Consider the following 19,432-nt stretch of genomic DNA (forward strand, 5'->3'; position numbering starts at 1 on the left):
CCTGCAGATCACGGAGCTGGAGAGGTTGATCCAGCTCCATCTTCTCTTTGTCTGCAAAGATTACGCAGATCCACAGGGGTCTTGGGCTGTACACAGATACTGGTCCCAAAGTTTCTGTGCCAGTTGAGTTGTGGTGCCAGGGAAAGCGTGCACGGCTCACCGCAAATGTTTCTGTGTTTCGGTTCGTGTTTGGGTTCTGTCGATTAGGGCTCGAAAGAGACGCCACGTGTTGCGTGTGGACATTTGTCGCGCGGCCTTGTTGCATCTATCCACCCAGTTGGAGTCGGCGAGTTGGGCCGCGTACTCTGCCGCTTTCTGGGTAATCTCGGGGGGATTCGAGCTTTAAGCTTTCTGTTGTGTGTTTGGCGTCGCCAACGGCGGATATGGCTGCGACGAGCTTCCCAGAGGGGTAGAAGGTAGTTACCCATGTCCGTGACCGCCTCTGGAGCTAGATCTGAGTTTCATGCGAGCAAAGGTTTGTCAGCAGCTGTTGGGACCATGCTTGGTATCCTTGCTTGGAAATGGGTGTATTATCAAGTGTGTGAAAATTTTGCCTGAATTTCCTCCAATCTGGGATACGGGCTTGTGTACTGGGACGCCTGAGAGGGCGTGTGCGTAGTGTAGTGTTAAGGATGCAGTGGTCGCTACCGAGGGTCTCCTCGTTGTTGAGCCAGTCTGCGTGTCGTATGTTGCGAGTGAAGGTTGCGAGTGAAGGAACGCAAGTTCCGCCAGCTTACGTCCGCGCGACTCCTCCTTACGATACCCTCACAGCTGAGTGGGAGCGTTAAAGTCGCCCACAATCAGCACGGGATCGCGATCCGCTACTCTTAGCGCACGGCTAAAGAGGTCCGCAAAAGTCACTCGCTTGAGTTTGGTAGAGCAGTACATGTTGAGTATATGCAACGGCGGGTCCCTGCGGTGGAGTGGTAGGATAGTCACCATTACACAGGAATACTCGAGCTGGAGGTCGAGATCCACTAAGTTGGCGGTGTAGGTTTTTGTAAACGAGAACACAAGACGCGGGATCCTGTTGGAACGCCGTGTAGTATGAAAGTGTGGCGCACAGGCCTGGCTGCTGGAGGGCAACCACGGCTAGTAGGGACTCAAAGGTTTCAAGGTAGAGGCGGAAATAAGCCCGCTTAGTGCGGTCTTTAAAGCCTCGAGAGTTCCATTGTGTTATTGAAGTTGACACGGCCGAATCCGAGATGGCGAACTCCTTAGATTATGGTGTCTCGCCATGATTTAAAATTTTTAAGGGGGAGGAGGAGGTATTGGCTGCCCTAGAGCCAGCTACTTGTGCCATCAAGGGGGTGATGACGGAAGGAGCGGGGCAACTGTCCTCATTGTCCGAATCAATAAGGAGGGCGGGATACGTCCCTAATGAGCCCCGTCCGACGGAGGAGCCGGGGGTTGCCCAAGATGTGCTTTGAGATCACTACGGGGACGGCAGATTTCACCTTGGTCAAGATCTGGTCCATGGCGGTCTCGATCATAGATCGTAATTTAGAGGTTAAGCGCTCCTCCATCGCGGAGATGGCTGTCACGAGGGCAGGCGAGATCTCCGCGTCGCTCTCCATTGCGTCCGAGTTCGGCGGGCTCCGAACGGCGGACGCCAATGTTGATTCTAAATTTTTAGTTTTGTTGAGCAAAAGGTCGTTCTGTGCCCGGAGCACGTCTATCTGTTTTTGTATTCCGCGTCTAGTGCGCAGACGGTAACTAAGGAGGGGGGGGGGGGGCGGGGTTGGGATGGGAGGAGGAGGCGGCAATCTCAGCCCAGCTGCTCACCTGTTGTTTGCAGTGTTGAGGCGCTGATTCCCGGGCGGCGGTAGTGCCATTTGTCTTGAGGGCCGGGAAGTGGCCAGTGTGCCTGGCGCTGGGCGGTGAAGGCGCAGTCCTCTTTCCGGGCGCAGCCTTCACCGACGATGGAGAAGCCGACGACGCTTTGTGGTCGGCGCCGTAAGCACCACGCCGCGTTCTGCCACTGGCACCTGAAATTGGGTTACTTGGCGGTTTCATATGTCACTGGTTTCCTCGGAGCTCTGGGCGTTTAGCCTTGGAGCCGGGCACCTTGAGCTGCCAGAATTTTTCCGTGCAGTCTCGGGAGTTGGTAGCATGGGCTTGCCCACAGACTGCACAGGACGGAGTGCATTGATGACGTGTCTTGACCCAGTAGACGGTTGGGATCGTTTGGCCACAGAGGCCGAACTTTTCGTGCGGGCGGAAGCACGTGTCCGCCTGGTGGCCCACATTGCCACATGTCAGGCAGGCTGGGATGGTTTATTGTATGGCCGCACAAGGGTGACCTCTTGATTGTAATGAACATATCGCGGCCCCACTTTGCCCACGAAGGTGAGCGCCGCGACGTCTGATTTGCCAAGCTTGCGGATATCGGCAAGCTCTCCGGCACGCCACTCGATCTTATTTTGGAGCGACTCACGTGTCTCGTGCTTGGCCACGGTGATGACGCCGTGGCACACGTCGCCAGTGAGTTTCAGCTGCCCGTACATGCAGAGCGGGCCCTTCGATGTTGTTAGTTCAAATTCCCGCAGAAGCCTGTCCGCGACGTGCCGCTCTCGGGTGCCTGCGACGATCAGGTGTTGCTCCCATGTGGGGAGCAGGCTGAGGGATGCTGCGGCCTTGGCGCCCAGGTACGCCGCGAACGCTGCTCCCAGCTCGCCATGCTGGTACACATCCTTGAGAGCGACGGCCACCCGGAGCTTCAGGATGATGATGTCTTCGGGATGAAGCCGCGGAAGCGGCTCTGGTTTCCAGGAGGACTCGGTCTTAGATTGGAGCCGGCCATGAAGCGTTTCAGCGCGTGCAGCAGCGTTCTGCCGTGTTGACCATCCTGCCGATGTGGCGACCGTTTTCTTGTCATTAGAGTTCCGATCGCGGGAGCGGCGTTCGACGAGCTTGAAAACTTTCATGTTTTCAATGGGCACAGAATCCGGGTTATCAGGCGTTGGAGTTGCCGGAATCTCAGATCAAGCCTTGGTGTCCGGGTTGCCCCGACACCCAGCCCCGAAAGGCTGCCCCGACACACAGCCAGACCTCGTCGCTTGACGCACCAGGCTCGTCATTGGGACGCAAAAGAAACCTAAGTGTGCCTTTCCTTTTTAACTCTCTCCCGTACTTTTCGCGAGTGCTTTGTGTTGCCTTCCCGGTTCTTTTTTGTTTTTTGGTTCTTATCATTTCAATACTTAAATTAGAGTTTCCTTTCCTCCAAATGCCGTCTCGTTTATTTCTTACATTTAATGCTTGAATTGTAACGCGCAAATTTAGCCTGCAGTCTTTCCCCTCACACCGAGACAGTTCATATCCTGAATTCCTCAACTTTCCCTTCTACTGCTAATCCTCAATTCCCCATCCTGAATTTTTCAACTTTCATTTTTACCGCTGACTCGTTATTGAGCTTCCGCTTCTGTAGGTTATTCCCCTCCCTCATTAATTCTGCGCTAATTCGATACCGTGCCGTCCTGTGGTCTCTAAAGCACACCTGCTTGAGGACCCCTACGTGCCGCGCGCGCCATGGTGAGCGCTCGGTATCAAGCCTATTTCCTTTTTGGTCTCACCATTGGGGTTCTTCCACGTACATTTCCTGTTTTCTCGTTTGAGGCAAAATTCAATCATTATCCGCAATTTTTTTCTATTTTCGAACTGTACTAATAACAGCTCTGTGGGGTTTCTTGAGCCTATTCCACAGTCACCTACTGATTGGTCTCCACCCTGTTTTTTCACTACCTTATAACTGTAGTTGGCCATCAGTTGACTGTTATGTATTTTTACTTTGCTCATTGCCTGTTCCATCGTTGCATAGAAACTTGAGAAGATATGGTAATCAAAGTTAGAGGAAGGTGCGTAGGCCTGTGCCACCTGCATTTTGTACCTGTTACAAAACCTAATTATGATAGCCGCCACCCTCTCGTTAATACTGTAGAATTCCTCTATGCTGCCACTATGTACCTCTTAGTATGCACATTCTTGTCTATCTTTCCAATTATATCTGCCTTCATGAGCATAAGTACTTTCACAAAAACATTTATTCTTGACAAAAATTATTTCGCTGCTTGAGCGAAACAGCTAAAACCGGAATACCAGCTTCCCAACGTCTCTTTAGCAGGGGGCGGCGATACCAACTGTACCATCACAAAGGGGAGAAATATAATGATGCGCTTCACCCCCCCCCCCCCCTCCGATTATTTTATCCTTAAGCAATCCTTTTGGAATGATGTGAACCGGAAATCAAGCCTGATGCCTGTAGTCACTTTCGAGGGAACTGCATGTTCCATCAGCTTAGCTTTCGGATCTTCTGGCTCACCTTGAGGTGCGATGCTGAGTTCTTAAGCCAATTAAAGACTTTATGAAGAGTCATTCCATCTATATATAACATAAAGTGCCGAAGATGTCTTCATGGGATGACTAGAAGTGTCGCAGACATATAATATTACGAGCATGCTCACCTGCATATTCGTAAAAAATGGTATCCTTTGCTGGCTGCTTTCGAAACCGCCTTCATGGTAAATTGTTATTTCGGCAAGATACCAAGGATAGTGGTTCTACATGGAAGCACCTCAATATGCCACAACAACCAGACACCCAAAGACAATCGTTTTTTGCAGTTTATTTTTTTATGTGCCGTCTCTTTGTGGAGAGTGGGAATCATGGAGAGACAACTGCCAAAGCATGCTGTCGTTACTTGCAGTATTTCTCACAATCTTCCTTCTCCACGAAAGTGTTGCAGGTTGGGCAGCAGTTCAGTCCAACTCCCAGGTTGAACAGCTCGCACTTCTTAGTCTTAGGATTGAAATAATACCGGCTGAATATGTACGGGAAGGAGCATAATCCGCTTTTGTTTGGTTCGCTGCAACCTGCACACAACAATCATCAGAACTACGGCAGCCTATACGTTTCTCAAAACTGGCTACGACTTTCGTTGTCCCAAAAGTCATAAAAAATGCTTGACTTTTACTTAAAATCTGCACGATGCGCCACAATTATAAAGTTTTGAAAAATAATTATATTCGCTGCACCTCCCCAAATGGTGCGCACTGTGCACTGAGCCACTCAACAGAATGGGCGCGCACAGGGTAACATTAGCCCCAGTAGGAGACAAGTCCTCCCGTCAAAACGTTGCAAACTCACTGAAGCTTCTCCCTACCCTGCTCACTTTGCGTTGTCAATAAACCCATCAGAATGCCCTCTTTCTACAACTCACCAATAAAGTTCGTTGACGTACGTTCGTGCCTCAAGTGATAGAAAATTGTGCAGATATTTTTAAACCAAGAGATCCACGGAACTGTTCTTTTCTACGTCCCTTCAGAATTTGACAAAATCATCATTGCTTCTTGCCGATTCTGCTCAGCTTCTATGCCATACCGCACTGACGTTTTGAGCAAGAAATAACGAACACCGTTCGAGCTTCTTCGAGTGAATTGCCTGCCCTCCCTCTGTGACAGAGTGTAGCGTTCTTGCTAAGCCGCTGTTTCGTACTTCGATGTGAACTTTCAGTTGCAGTATTCAATTCGTCCTGCGGAATTGCAGCAACGCAACAACACGGTAATATTTATCAGAAGCTGAATAGTATTTTCCAATCTTAATCTGTATTTCACGCTAAATGTCCACCGCAAGCGTTACCCACGAGCTTTTTTTTCATACAAACTTAAGGACCATCTACATCTGGTCGGCGTCACTCGGTGTTCATCATTTCTTATCTTTAACTGATTCGCGCAATTTGAAATTTCGTTTTCATCGCGCTGTGCTCACGCAAGTGGCAACACCTCTTCTGATATCTCTAAATTATTTTCTGTTTCAGGGCAGCCACTTATACTTCCGCGCAAAAAGCAGGTCGAAGCAACTTTATAAATTAGCGCTTAAGAAAACCTATTTGTGTCTTCCCATATTCAGAGAAACCTCAGCCACCTTTCCTAAAGCAATAAGGAAATAAATCGCTGGCCTCGTACTTGCAAACTGTAATGCCTTATGATTTTTTACTAAGAAGCAGCAAAAAACATTGGAAGCATTAATTCTCATGAGCAGTTTATATCTTTTTTTAATAAAAGTTGTTTTAACTCTTTTTATGTCGTTAGATGTGAATTCCAGGTTCTACAATGCGGCTCATGCAATATCTTAATCACAGCTAAGTTTTTTCAGTGTACGACTGAAATCATATCTCTGCTCATATTAAAAAATGTGCTCATAAGTGCCACTGCGCTTCCAATTTTTGATTCAGGACACAATGTGGTGGCCTGCGATTTCTAGACAGCAGTCATAGCATGTATTAGGTTTCGAGAAGTGACACAATCTTTAACATGGAATAATTATTGCAGAAAGGTTTCGAAACTAGTACCCATACCTTTTGGATAGGTGCATTTTAGATTGGCTGAAAGAAGAAAAAATGCATAAAGTGTAAGTTTCTTAATTCCGCTGTAATCACGTCCCGTCGTGCACTACCTGCTTTTTTTTCATCAAACACTATTTTTATAACACACTGTGTAAGATATGCTTTCGTCTATCATGCACTTCGCACAAGTATGCGTGGTGGATGCCAAGCACGGCGCGCACAGTGCTTGCATCTTGAATATTGTCACCAGCCATTAGCTTGTATGACTACCTTCGTACACTTTATTGTACGTTTGTTAGACAATGCAAGCATCAGGTATTAAATAATCAAAAGCGAAACCGACAATAAAATGCGGTAACTTCCATTCGTGGAATGAAGAGGTAACAGTTTCGTCATAGTGTCCTCTAAATAAAATTCTGAAGTCAAAGGGTTCATTTGCTCCTTGTATTGAGAGCCGGCAGGGCGGAAGTCGCTGTACGTTTGCATAGAAGCATCAGGTTGAGTTCAACTACAAGGACAGCATAGGGACTGCATATGTCTATCTGTATGCTTTGTGGAGGATGGATCTAATATCACAGTCTCTCACTAGAGACTTCAGAATAAGGAAAAAATGGCAGTTCATTCATCATGCAGCGATAAACATTGGCATTACATTTCATTCTAAGCAGAGTTAGAAGTTCTCCCTGTCTCCACCTATTTGAAAAATATGCATTCTTTGTGCCCTTCTAAACTAGCTGGAAACTTTGAAGGTGATTGCTGTAAAACCATAGACGCCTCAAACTTTCTCTTTGCTGCACTCTCTTCACCGCAAGATTACGCTTTTTGGTTCACAACCCCGCCTTGTTCACGGCCGCCTCTCTTCTGCGAGCTAGGCAGCACGCTAGTTGCCTTTGGAGCTTTCGTGACTTGGCGAGCACACTTTACGGCCTGCTTGGACGCCTTTGAGGGTTTACATGCCGGAATTTTCACAATCGCATTTTTCGTGCTGCGCACAATACTCAGCGCTCCTCTTTGCTCTCGCTGTTAGAAGCACGACAGCAATACCCTAATCGTAATCGATCGCTCATAAGGCCTCCTTCCCACCTCTATCTGCGAAATAAGCTTCTGTGTAAATCACTTAACTCAGCCGGCTCAATTGTATATAAATGGCGGCATCTTGTGAGCGAAGCGATGATTCAAGCCACAATCAACTATTTGGCACATGTCCCTCCAGAAGCAACTAGCCAGAAATCGCAGTATTAGGAGTATTGTGGTCATCATGTTAATCAACTTCAGATGACATTGCCTAGAGTTGGCCGCGGATGGAATTTAAAAGAAATTTAGGCTTAAAATTTTGCTCGGTCTCATTATTTCGAATAGTGGTTTGACGAGTGTGTGAACCTCGAAGAATGCTCCTATTTCGAAAGAATATTAAATGTAAAAAGTACGCTTAATGGCGCGGACAGGGATGCAAGAATAAATTCTTACGGCAAAATATGGTGGAGTCCCCATATTCCACGGCAGCCAGAAGTGCCACCGCAAACAGAGCCAGAGCTGCATTCATGGTGCCGAAAGAAATAGTTTTCTGGTCATAAAGAGATGCCTGCTCTTTTATACACTAATATCGCATCCGCAAAAAAGAGGCGCAGTTGTGATAAGTAGGAAAAGTCAAAATATTCCTCCACGTGGGATGCCTCACCGATCCCGTTATCGCACGTGCTCTAGTTTTTTTTCCTGGGTGTTCTATTCTCTGTTTGTCTTTTTTGCCAGCCAGCAGCCCAACCCGCTGTGAAAGATAATACAGCTACCACACACGTGGTGGTTGAGGGTTGGCGTAAAGCGTGCAAAATATTTTGAAGATAATAGGCCTGGTTGAATATTTTGCAGCATTTATTTTTATAAACTGTTTTATGCTGGATGATGTGCACGTGGGTGTAGATAGCTTCAACCCGAACGAATATATATAGTTACCAAGAAAAACATTCAACTAGCCATCACGCGGGGCGGAACTGGAGGGGTCTGCGTTGACCCACGCTGACCAATATTCACCGTGGTTTGTTGGTCAAGCTTCGCACTGTACCTTAAGAAGAGCGTGGGACTACGAGCAACGCTTGTTTCTCATGCAGCCTGATTACCACGATCGACATGCGGATATAATTTAGTGCACCAGGCGTAAGAAACAATCTGGCAAAACAGCTAGGACCAAAGCTGCGTCCGTCTAAAGTTTAAACGCTGATGTCTCTAGAGAACGAGCAGCGACTGATATCAAAAGTATCTTGGCTGGAAACGCACAACACCTAAAAGGTATCTTCAAGATTTCATAACGCCATATAGTTAACTCGAGTAACATGGTATTGTTATTAATGTTGCGAAGCAATCGCTATATACCCAAAAGCCTATAATTCATTCATTCATCCATTCATTAGGCCCTCAAAGGCCCCTTTTAAGGGGTATTACATGAGGGGCGGGCGGGGAGTACGGCAGTTATGACAAAAAACGATTTTCGATGGCAGTCTTGAATTGTTGAAGATCTTTTAGGGAAGCGGTATAGCCGGGAAGGTCGTTCCAGTCCAGGGCATTACGGAGGAAAAATGATTTTTGGAACGTTGTCGTATGGGTGCGCTGGGGGTAGACTGCTTTGGTATGGCTGTGACGGGATAAACGATAGGCTGGACGGATGAGTACATTGTTAGGTGGCAACCTGTGAAACAATCCTACCTAATCAGCGAATTACAGCAAGCGTTAAATGTAGCACAGGCGAAATTGTCTCTACGCCAGCACTGGAAACTCACTTGCGTAGTCCCAGACATAATTAAGATTGGACGCTCCATCCATGGACCAGATAAGTAAGACCCTGCATATCCGGTGCACATTTTGTTGCCTTTGTTTACGGGCGCTTGCTGTTAGGCGTGTTTAATGAAGGTCAAAGTGAAGGCCTTCATCCAGCACAGCTTTGTTGAAGTTGTCTGGTGCTTCATTTTCGCACTCCACAATTTTGTAGAAGAGGGGCGAACCGACGAAAAAGTTTGGCCACTATAACCACCCCGCGCGGTGTGTTAAAACTAAAAGTCGTTAAAGAGGTACAGAGAGAAAATTCGGAATGCCGATAAATGATAATTTTTGTTTTATGGGAGTAGGGTGATGAATTCTAGCTTTTCCTAGCATGTCTTGAGTAAAAAAAAAAATAAATATTATTCTCAGTTTCATCAAAGTAGCCGCTTGGCATTTCTCCCGCATCGAGGGACGTAAGCGTGCACGTTTTCTAATTATCTTGACGCCAGTGAACCAACCGTAGGTAACTAATGCCTGCTAGGAACACTTACGCACTCAAAATTGTTGCCGATCAGGTTAACTTCTCGACCGTGACATCTAGTTGCACAATAGCGCTGGTGCTTGCCGAGACCAAAACCTGTGGGACAGAAACGCTTTTAATTATTGATTCAGAGAGCGGGCTGGTGTTCTGAGGTCATTTTAATGATAACTCGGCCAGTAAGCCGCTTTCAATGCAAATAAAATGGACGCCCCAAAAAACCTTCTTTCTGTGCACTTTAAGAGTCAAGTTTGATGTTTGCTTCAGTCGGAAAAAACCTAAATTAAAACTAAGCCACCAAATGGTAACAAGGACCCCGTAGCTCATGTGTGACGTTTAGAATATGTTGGATATTACTTGCAAAACAAGGCCACTGTATGTACTGCCAGAACGGTCGATTCGTCGCAGATCTGTGCTTTGACTTCAGGAGGCAGTAAATGTTGACATTTCATTATGTTGCGCATTGTGCGAGACTCAGTGATAGTATTTCACTGCAGTCATTGCTAACCTTCAGACGGTCATTATCAATCTGCCTGCAGGCTGCCATCGTGAGCTTGTGTCGCCGAGATGGCAGCATTCCGTGCTCTTGAAAAATATTCGCACATGCGTCGCCATCGTACTGACATAGGGAATACTTGGCATCCACCAGTTGTTTTCCTGCGTTGCGTCACGGTCTCAGCAACAAGAAATTACGCATCTTCACAGGCCACCTGTTCCCGATTTCTATCTCGAAAGCTGCATTCAGCAGCGGCTTCCTGAGGCTCGGCTCTTGTACTATCGTCCGACCTTCTGCGCTCTTTTTCATCGGTACTATAGGTACATATGTGCGCTGTGTGACAACCCTACCTGCCACTGGCTCCACATACGTTAACACAGGACTGGGCATAGAGCCTTCTGCGGGCCACCGTCGCCCCTCCTCTCTTTGGTGATATCCATTTTCTATTGCTCGTTAAACGGTTAGCAACAGCTATCATAGTTTTGATAAAATTAGATTTGGAGGTCCCATGGGCGCCCATACAATACATAGAACCTCAAACGTACGCATAATGGGAAAACAAGTTTCGCTTGTCGCCTTACAAGGGGGCTTAGAAAACTCGTCCTGTTGCCCTACTTTATATTGGCGCTCAATTCAAATGCCAGCGGAAATTTGCGTTATGCAGGGTGTTTCGGGAAAGATTTTGCGTACTTTTAGAAACTTGTATTTTTGATGTAAAAATATGGCTTTCGTGATACGGTATTGCCAGTGTAAACGGTCGCCAGAAAACGAGTGAATCATTTTGACTAGCAAGCTCATTAACTGATTTCCGATAATTAACTTTTCAACTATTAGACTTAGGCGCCTGTTTGCAAGTAGAGATTTGTAGCCGATAGTTAGTAACCACCATACCGCTTTTTAGAATTTCGAGAACGCAGGAATAGAGATCACAGAGACAAAGCCGGAGCATCTGTAGTAGAGGCTTGGATACTTTGACAAGACTCAAAAGCCGAATTAGCAATGGCCTTCCGCAGTGGCATCGATTGTGCTCTTCCTTCACTTTTATTTCGTGTTTTCCAGCGGCGTTTACTTTCATTCACCGCCGAGGCCTTTTATCATTACTTTCCAAGCACTTTGTTTGATTTTTTTCCGCTTTACTAGTGCAGTCTCTGCAAAACCAATTTTACCTTGCTAATGGTTAAGCAAGCAGCGCGAGAGATTTCGCTGATGGACAATCCATTTATGATTTCTGGCCTGGTGCCAGGAAGCACTGGTATGCCTACATGCTCTCCTTTCACGAGAAAATGCTGTAATCCTGGCCAGGACTGGCACAAAGTCAGAATTTTTGAGTTTGCTTCTTTCTTTCTTGAACGTAATTAAAGCTGCAATTGGGCATGGCTAGTTCAAATTTGACTTGAATAGTGCGCTGGTTATGGGAACGAACAATACTGGAACAAAAACCACACGCACACACACGGCGAAATTTGAGTTTAGTTTGAGTTCATGGGGGTTTAAGTCTCAAATCGACTTATTCTATGAGGTACGCCGTAGTGAAGGGCTGCATAAAGTTTTGCCACTTGTGGTTTTTTAAGGTGCACTGACATCGCACTGTAGATGGGCCTCTAGCATTTCGCCTGCCTAAAAATTCCACCGTCTCGGCCGGGATCGAACCCCGAATCTCCTTTTTTTTGAGGCCAAAGACAAATATAGGAGATAGGGTGGGCTTGACATGGCGAAAATGGGCGGCAAGAGGATTTCTTATTTGTAACTTTGGTCAAGCTAATTATTCCATGATAAGACCTTGCATTTTGGAGAAGGTCATGACGGGCCGCAGTTTAAACATGTGAGAGATCGAATTAGAAACCGAGGCCATGAGTCAAATGCACCAATGAACGAATTGTATATAGGCGCCGATAGTTTTAAAAAACACTTGCAACATTGCTTTACGTCTTATGACCCAATTTATTAAACAACCTGGTCTTAAATTCCTTTTACAGTCACGAAAAATTTGACCCCACTGCAGACACTGTAAAATGAGCTGGGCTCTGAAAACCTATCACGCAGCGTATTGCCCAGACTGGTTTCTGAACTATCAAACTGCATTTTTAGACGTTCAAAGACACATGTTTCTATCTCCATCAGTGCCTTTCTTTCTACCATTACGGGTAGGGTATCGTTTGTTTTGTCCAGACAATTCCACTCTTCCAAAGTATTTCGGGCCGGTGAATAGTGGGCACCCTTTTTCTTTGGCAGTTTCGCAACACTTATGTCCATTTGTATCCCATACAAAGTAATAACACTGCCCCTAACGTCCGCACACCAACGTAGGTAACACAGCCACTATACAAGCGCCGTACACATAAAATAATGCAGCAGAACGCTTTGCGCTGGAAAGCAATAGGATATGTGGGATTTACTTTACTGAGAATATATGTTGTCAATGCATTCGTTTAAGCATCAAGTTACACTTGGCACCGGAACAGGATTTCAGCTCGTCTTGCTGTTACGTATTTCGAATGTTGCCGGTATTCTCCTGGTATGAAGGGCACCAGGTGGCGAGGTTCAAACATTTTGCAAAAAGCATTGCTGCAGGCCTTACCACTTAATAAATAGTTAATTGATTATCTGAAAAGTAAAATGGTTTCCTTAGCGGCAAGTAAATTTTTCTAGATCTAATAACGGAATCCTTTTTTTTTCGTAATCTGATTCTGGTCCTAGTTAACATGCCTTATTTCCGCAGGAGACCGAACCTCAATCACAGCCAAAATCTTTATGTAGCCTTCGCACCAGTATCTATGCGTGCTTCTTTTATCTGTTATGTAAATTTAGATATTTCCATGCCGTTCGAGGCTGGGGACCAGCCCACCGCACAGCATACGCAAAGTAAAAAAAAAATCGCATGCTCTTTCTTGTTTTTTAATGAATTTCTCCAACACACCGGTTTTTAGAAATATGCAGTACTGCCCTGGCGACGCGGACAATCTACATCTTACAGAATCTTTTTACAGAATCTATAACAATATTACTTATTTGAAACCACTTCGGTGCGCAAGGCACGCTTCATATTTAAGATAGTCAAAGGGCGACGTATTACAAAAAAAACTCGCCAACAAAAAGAGCGTCCTTATTCTGCGGCGGCGAGAAAAATGCAAGGAGACACCTAAGCTTTTCCTTTAAGGGCATGAAGCAATAACATGAATGGCTGCTTTGAGCGGTTTCTATTCACATAATTGCGGTTCTTTGTTCACTTCATCCGTTTTCCCAGCTACCGCAACAAAGTTTGTTCATTCTTGCCTCTGCGTTTACCCACTGCGCAGTTTCCATAGGCATAGGCATATACGCACATTCTATGGTGCTCACTCCACTGTACACACACTCACATAGCTACACAGTCACATAGCTACTGTTCGCGCGCCATCTGTATTGGGGCAGCGGCGGATATCAGACCAAGGTGTTTTTCAGATAACCGCATCATGCCAGTGCCTATACGTTACGGCAAGCAAATAGGATATGACGTGGATTTCTGCAAACAAGGCTCGCGTGATGTGGATTTCTCGACACAAACATAACATCTGCTTTTCCGCTGAGCTGTGGCCTTAAATCAATCGCTTTAAAATCACACCGTCACGAAAGCCAGTGCTGGATTCACTGTTTTGCAATAAAATCCTTGCAATATTCGACGCTGAACATATATCCTTGAAATAACAACGCAGTAGATATCGGCAGCAACTGCGCACATTTTCCACCACGTGCGACATCTGACCGCTCGTGTTATGGCGCGCGCTCTGCTGTTTTTCCTGGCGCTCAATGCCATTGTTCTTTTTTTTTGTCTTTTTCACACCACGAACCCAAACCACGCACCTAACTGAAGCTATAGCGAGTTAGGTTTCGTGTACTGCGCAAAATATTTTTTTCCATAATAAGGCAGTGGTTCGGAAGGGGTTAGAATAATACGAAAATATAAAACATTTTTTCAATATTACTTTTTATAATTGTTTTTTTCTCGATAATGCCGAAAAATGGAGTTCATAGAGCACTAAGCAGAACCAATATATGCCGTTGGCCAAGAAACAAAAATGAACTAACCACTATTTGAAAGTTACGGGAATTTTTTTTAATCATGCTGGCCACTACTAGTCACACTTCGTTCCTCAAGAACCCCAGTGAAGTTCAGAAAGAGATTTATCCAGTGAATGCATCTTGGCTCAAGGTGTGGCTGTATATCTGCACACTCTACCCGGGGGATTTAATTTGTCATGACACACAGAGGCCGGATGCATCGCTCGCCAGTCCACTAAGCGCTCCAAATTTTCGTTCCGAAGCTGCAGGAATGGCCGTACATTTGAGCTGTCTAAGCTAACAGAGCGCTACCGGGGTCAATCTCACCTACCACTCTTTTACCGACCGCAGAAGAAAATGAGATGACATCCGATTGCATAGCGGAGGCTGAAGAAGAATCTGGAATTGATGCCGCGCATCAAACAGTGAACACACGCACACACGCTGATAGCTATGCCCATCGCTAAAAAGATGCGGATAAATTTGCCGAAAGATAAAATTTCAAATTCCGCACAGAAAGAGAAGCGCCTTTTTCCACCACGGATTCCCCTCGATCTCTGCAAGCCGGAAGGGCGGCTACATGTGCTGCCTACCTTCAAGACGCGAACTGGGCGAGAACTTGGACGTGTTCTCCAGAAAAGAAGAAACATGTGGTGACTATTACCCTAGTGAGCTAAAGTAAATTAAAAGGGGTGCAAAAATATCCCACATTTTCTCAGCACTGCACACGGAAGCCTCCGGGTAATTTGGCAGGGCTGATAAAAAGCGAAAAGTTTTGTTTTCAGAGGGTTAATTTCATAGTATAAACATCCATAAACAGTTCTGTGCTCGAAAAATATAGCGAGTTAATCACTGACATCATCAATAAACCGCCTTTTTTGATCTTTATGCCGACTCTGGTGAGGGACTCTCCTATACCATTCGCTATGTACACATCCTTGTACATCGTGCCTTTGCAGTTCAAAACTCACCATCATGCTTCCACTCAAATTTTGGGATATCTATCCTGCCGGCCTTAATAAGATGAAGGAATGATCACCTGGAATGTAATCTTTAAGGTGAAACAGTAGAGAAAAGGTAGCTTTATTGATTTTACAAATAGAAATACCCCATCATACTCTCGATCTTGCATTTTAAGTGCGAAAGGACTACTTTCCTGGCAATCATGAAAAAGCCCATGTTTGTCTAAAGATTCTTAGATGCTTGCAGAAATCAATAAATATTGCCATAACTGAGTTTCAAACCAGTGGCGGCGTATGGCCACTACCCGGGAGCAGTATGCTATCACAGGAACGAACCAGGCCCCGTGTTAAACTGCCGCATTCTCGCGTTGTGCATTGCACTTCGTTGTGTTCATCAACTTCCACCTGTGTGCAAAAGTCACGAAACGAACGAAAGAGAGAATAACTGGCTACCTAGGTCAGTGGGCACCTCAATCACACTTTCAGCTACACGGCGGTAGTGACAAACATATCTGCGAAGGCTGCGTTTGCGCTGCCAACGTTTTGGGAGAAGCGTGGCACTGGAGCAATAGGCCATGGGCAATCATTGGATACATTTCCGCTGGCATCCATAACATTGTAGGCTTCTTTGACTTTTATGAAATGAAAGGCGGGTAGGTGGCTTCCTGGGTCAGTGGACACCTCAATCGCGCTTTCAGGTCTACCTACAATAAACTGCTTTCGCAGTTATCCCTGTTGAGCGATGTTAAACCGCCAGCAGTTTAATTCAGTGATTGATTCGCCATGAAGTCAATAAATGAAACAGTGAACAATACTTAGTTATTCAGTGCAGCGTATCGGCCCGGACCGAGTCTCTTGAAGCAAAAGTTTCTCACGGAATCTTCAATGTCAACAGCGACACTTGCCCATGTATGAGATAGACGAGGTCGTGTCTAATCAGATATAATTATACCGGATTGTAGAGCGCTAAGGCAATTATATGGAGCATTTCGTGAGCACCTGGCGCTGGTCTCACCTGCCGTAACACGTTTTAGTAGATTTCCTTAATTTCCAGACTTTTCAAGAGTTTCGAAATACGATTGAGAACATTAAATTTATTGCCGCGAAAGTGTTCCGCAGTGCCACCTTTTCTAATAAAATTCGTTTACATAGTTTCAAAAATGCTCCTACCACAAATTATGTACGGATGTTCCACAATCGCTCAGCAGTATTCGCTTCATTTTAGACAATTTGCTACGCTCAGAAACATTTTTCAAACTCATCCAACTGCAAAGTGTACGGTGATTTCACTCATGTACAATTTGATGTAAAGGAGTTGTGGCAGGTGCCCATGTCGCGGACTATTAATCAATCGTTGTCACTAGTGCCCTGGAAAACAGCTGTGTTGTTCGCTGGATTCTCATCGTTAGTCATCAAACACACCATGCGCCACAGGTTGTAAACGAAGCAAAGCAAGGAGCCTCAGACATATGAACAACGGTGCTGATGCTGTGCAGGTGCAGGAACAACTGTGCCGGTGCTCATTGATGAGTGGCATACTGCGATACTCTATGTGAAGCAGCGCGTGGTGACTCGAATTGAGTTGCTGTCGTGCTGAAGCGCCGGTAGTCGCTGTCGATGAAAACGGGGGCCTAAGTGGAGCCGCCTCTCCTTAAACCGTGCAGACGGTGTCTTGGAAAGCAATGTGTTCGCTTGGTTCACACTGTTGCCCACGAGCTACAGTAGTGATTCCAGCCCCGGAGAAACGTGGAAGCGTTAATTCTCGGCCGTGTGAGCGATAATGCCGCAGCGACGCGCACAGAAGAGCGGAGAGGTAACGTAGCTGTCTCTCCTGCAAAGCAGGGGATGTCCGCTCTGATGTTCCCGTCTATTTGGAGGTATTCGCTACCGCTGGAAACGCAGACATCCGTTAGGTTTAAAATGAGTCGTTGCCGATGACGTCCAGGGAAGCGGCTGGTTTCTTCCGTGGCAACGCTTTCCTTACAGCGTGAGACAACTCTGAACGAAACAAAGGCACGCGGCCTCAGTCATTTGGAGGGCACTCTCGCAAAGAGCCCCAAAAAGTGTGGTACCAACTCTTGTTGTTCCCCTGTGCACTTCGGATTTTTAGTTATTGTTATTTTCTAGGTATTATTTGACACTCATAACTTTTTCGCTACTCTGTACTGAATTTAGGAGTTTACTCTACCTCTAAAATTTGTCATCCATGTATCCGCTCCACTAAGATCAAACTATTACATACCCTTTTCTTGACCTATTCATACATGCTGCTAGAAAATGCAGTTTTGTAAGCTCTATTTGTGCTAATTTATTGAGTAACGTAGTTACAATCTTACCTGTTTATCTGCCCGCAGAAAAGGTACACTATTGAGGTTTCCAAATCTCATCTGCCTAAAGAAAACCGTTCCTCCTTCTTTAGGCGCGGGTAGTTTTCTTTACGAAATGATTTAGGCCCCACCGGTCACCTCTTGCCGTTTAGTTCCTCAGCTATACTCTGCGATTTCCCATCCCCACCCCCCTCTTGGAGATTATAAGCAGTGTCTTCAGACGATTGTACATTACTAAGGTGCTCTTCCTTGACTTGAAAACCTACAACTCCATAATTAAGTGGTCTGGATGCACCCTGTCAACGCTCAGTCGACGCCAATGGTGAGATCGCTTCTCCCTGGTTGACATGCATTCCGCTTTTTATTTTATTACTTTGCCTGTGGAAGTCTATGTTCGTTCCACAACTTTAGTTGCTAAATTAGAGCCAATTTTCATACGACTCTTCTTTAGTATAATCGGTCAACGCCTACATGGCTGCTAATATTTCGAGTGATAAAGTTCCTTTTGATAATTTATGCCAAGTATGTACAGGCATGAGTAAAATCGGTGCATTGTTGTCTCCCATAAAATATGGCACGAATATACTATATTGTTCAGTGTCCTCTCCGAAGACCCGCTTTATGTTTGGTTGGATGATGTTCATGGTTCGTAATCGTATATTGGAAGTTACCATAAAAAATAACGTCTGAGGAGCAAATACTATGCTATCGATTAGCAATTTTCACGTCCTTAACATTTCTTTCTTATGAATTCAAGTATTAGCGTACTACCCAGCTTCCCGAAAGCAAGACTTCGTAATCCATGCAGTATTATTATCTTCACTATCGGAACTACATCCGCTGTGGGAGAAATAGCTCTCCGGTGAATCTCTGATTAACCCATTACTCTGCCTGCAGCGCCAAGTTCCAAACTTCATCCGCCCACCTGACTATTTGCCGCGCCTTAGTTCACTTGCTTTCTTTTCGGACCACTGCGATACCCTTAGGGACAAATCGCTATTTCGCCTTCTTAAGACGCGTACTTGCCTCGGCCATTTCATCTTCTCGATTTTGTTTAGGTTGTCACAACATGGCGCTTCCGCCTTTAACACCCTTGCTTTCTTCTTCTCAGCTTTAGTCTAACATTTTGCTTTCATGGCTGGCTATACTATACTTTCTTAAGGTTCAACACCTTTCGTTAGCTTCCACGTTTGTTCGCATAGCTGGCTGCAGGTAAGATGCTGCCGTCATACACCTATCACTTGAGGCACACTGGTTAATTGCTATTAGTGCCTTGACAGTTCCAACCAAATGCACTCAATTCGAGCCATATTCTCCAGCCTATTCAGGTTCTCGAGGTGAGAAGCAGTGGTAACAATCCGCGCGAATTAGAAGCATTGTCTTTACACTCGGAATTCATCGCTGTCGACATAATCTCTTGCTAGCTCCCGTACTTTGAAGCGTTACTGTCGCTTTTCACATGATAATTTTAGTCCAACCGTTTTGCCCCCCCCCCCCCTCCCCCCTCCCCCCCCCCCCCCCCCGCGATTCAGGGTCTCGGCGGTGCAGGGCAATTCTTCCCGCGCATCCTTAGCCCAGCCATGGTGTCAGGAAAATCGTACATTACTAAGGTACTCTCTATCACCTTTTGTCCTGCACTTTTCCCATTCCAATTCTCAAATTCTCTCCGACAAACAATCCATGAATAGTAGTGCATAGCTCGTGTCTCTCTGCTTGACAACGTAACTTGTCGGTATTTCACAGCTTGTCCCTCTTGAATGCCATGGTACATTTGAAACCTCTATCAATATATCCTCTCCTTTACACTAGCCTGTTCTCATTGATAAAAATGCGCCTTAGCTAAGCAAGGCCTACATGGCTGGTGATAAAACATATCGATCCAAATGATGCATAAACAACTATGTATGTATTTTGCAACCTCCTCCCTCAGGTGCCGCCCGAGTCGAAGTTGTCGATGTCTCTAAGGGCCTCCTGCGCTAG

The 19,432-nt window shown here is 45.7% G+C and overlaps 2 protein-coding genes across 3 annotated transcripts in view; one reads left to right on the plus strand and one right to left on the minus strand.

The window, feature by feature from the left end:
- The window catches only part of LOC149324845 (uncharacterized), a 114,117-nt gene that overhangs the window by 32,465 nt on the left and 62,220 nt on the right, over nucleotides 1-19,432 (plus strand). The gene's annotated exons all lie outside the window — the stretch shown is intronic.
- On the minus strand, nucleotides 4,607-7,898 carry LOC149324846 (kunitz-like toxin PcKuz1). Its single transcript, XM_089565244.1, has 3 exons — nucleotides 7,808-7,898; nucleotides 6,353-6,379; nucleotides 4,607-4,868 (listed from the first exon to the last, which is right to left on the minus strand). Exons 1-3 carry the CDS (start codon nucleotides 7,881-7,883, stop codon nucleotides 4,693-4,695), a joined length of 279 nt encoding a protein of 92 aa, XP_089421370.1. The 5' UTR covers nucleotides 7,884-7,898; the 3' UTR covers nucleotides 4,607-4,692.

The sequence above is a fragment of the Amblyomma mixtum genome, unplaced genomic scaffold (assembly GCF_055824585.1).
Source record: "Amblyomma mixtum isolate Tamu unplaced genomic scaffold, ASM5582458v1 scaffold_13, whole genome shotgun sequence".
NCBI classification, from domain to species: domain Eukaryota; kingdom Metazoa; phylum Arthropoda; class Arachnida; order Ixodida; family Ixodidae; genus Amblyomma; species Amblyomma mixtum.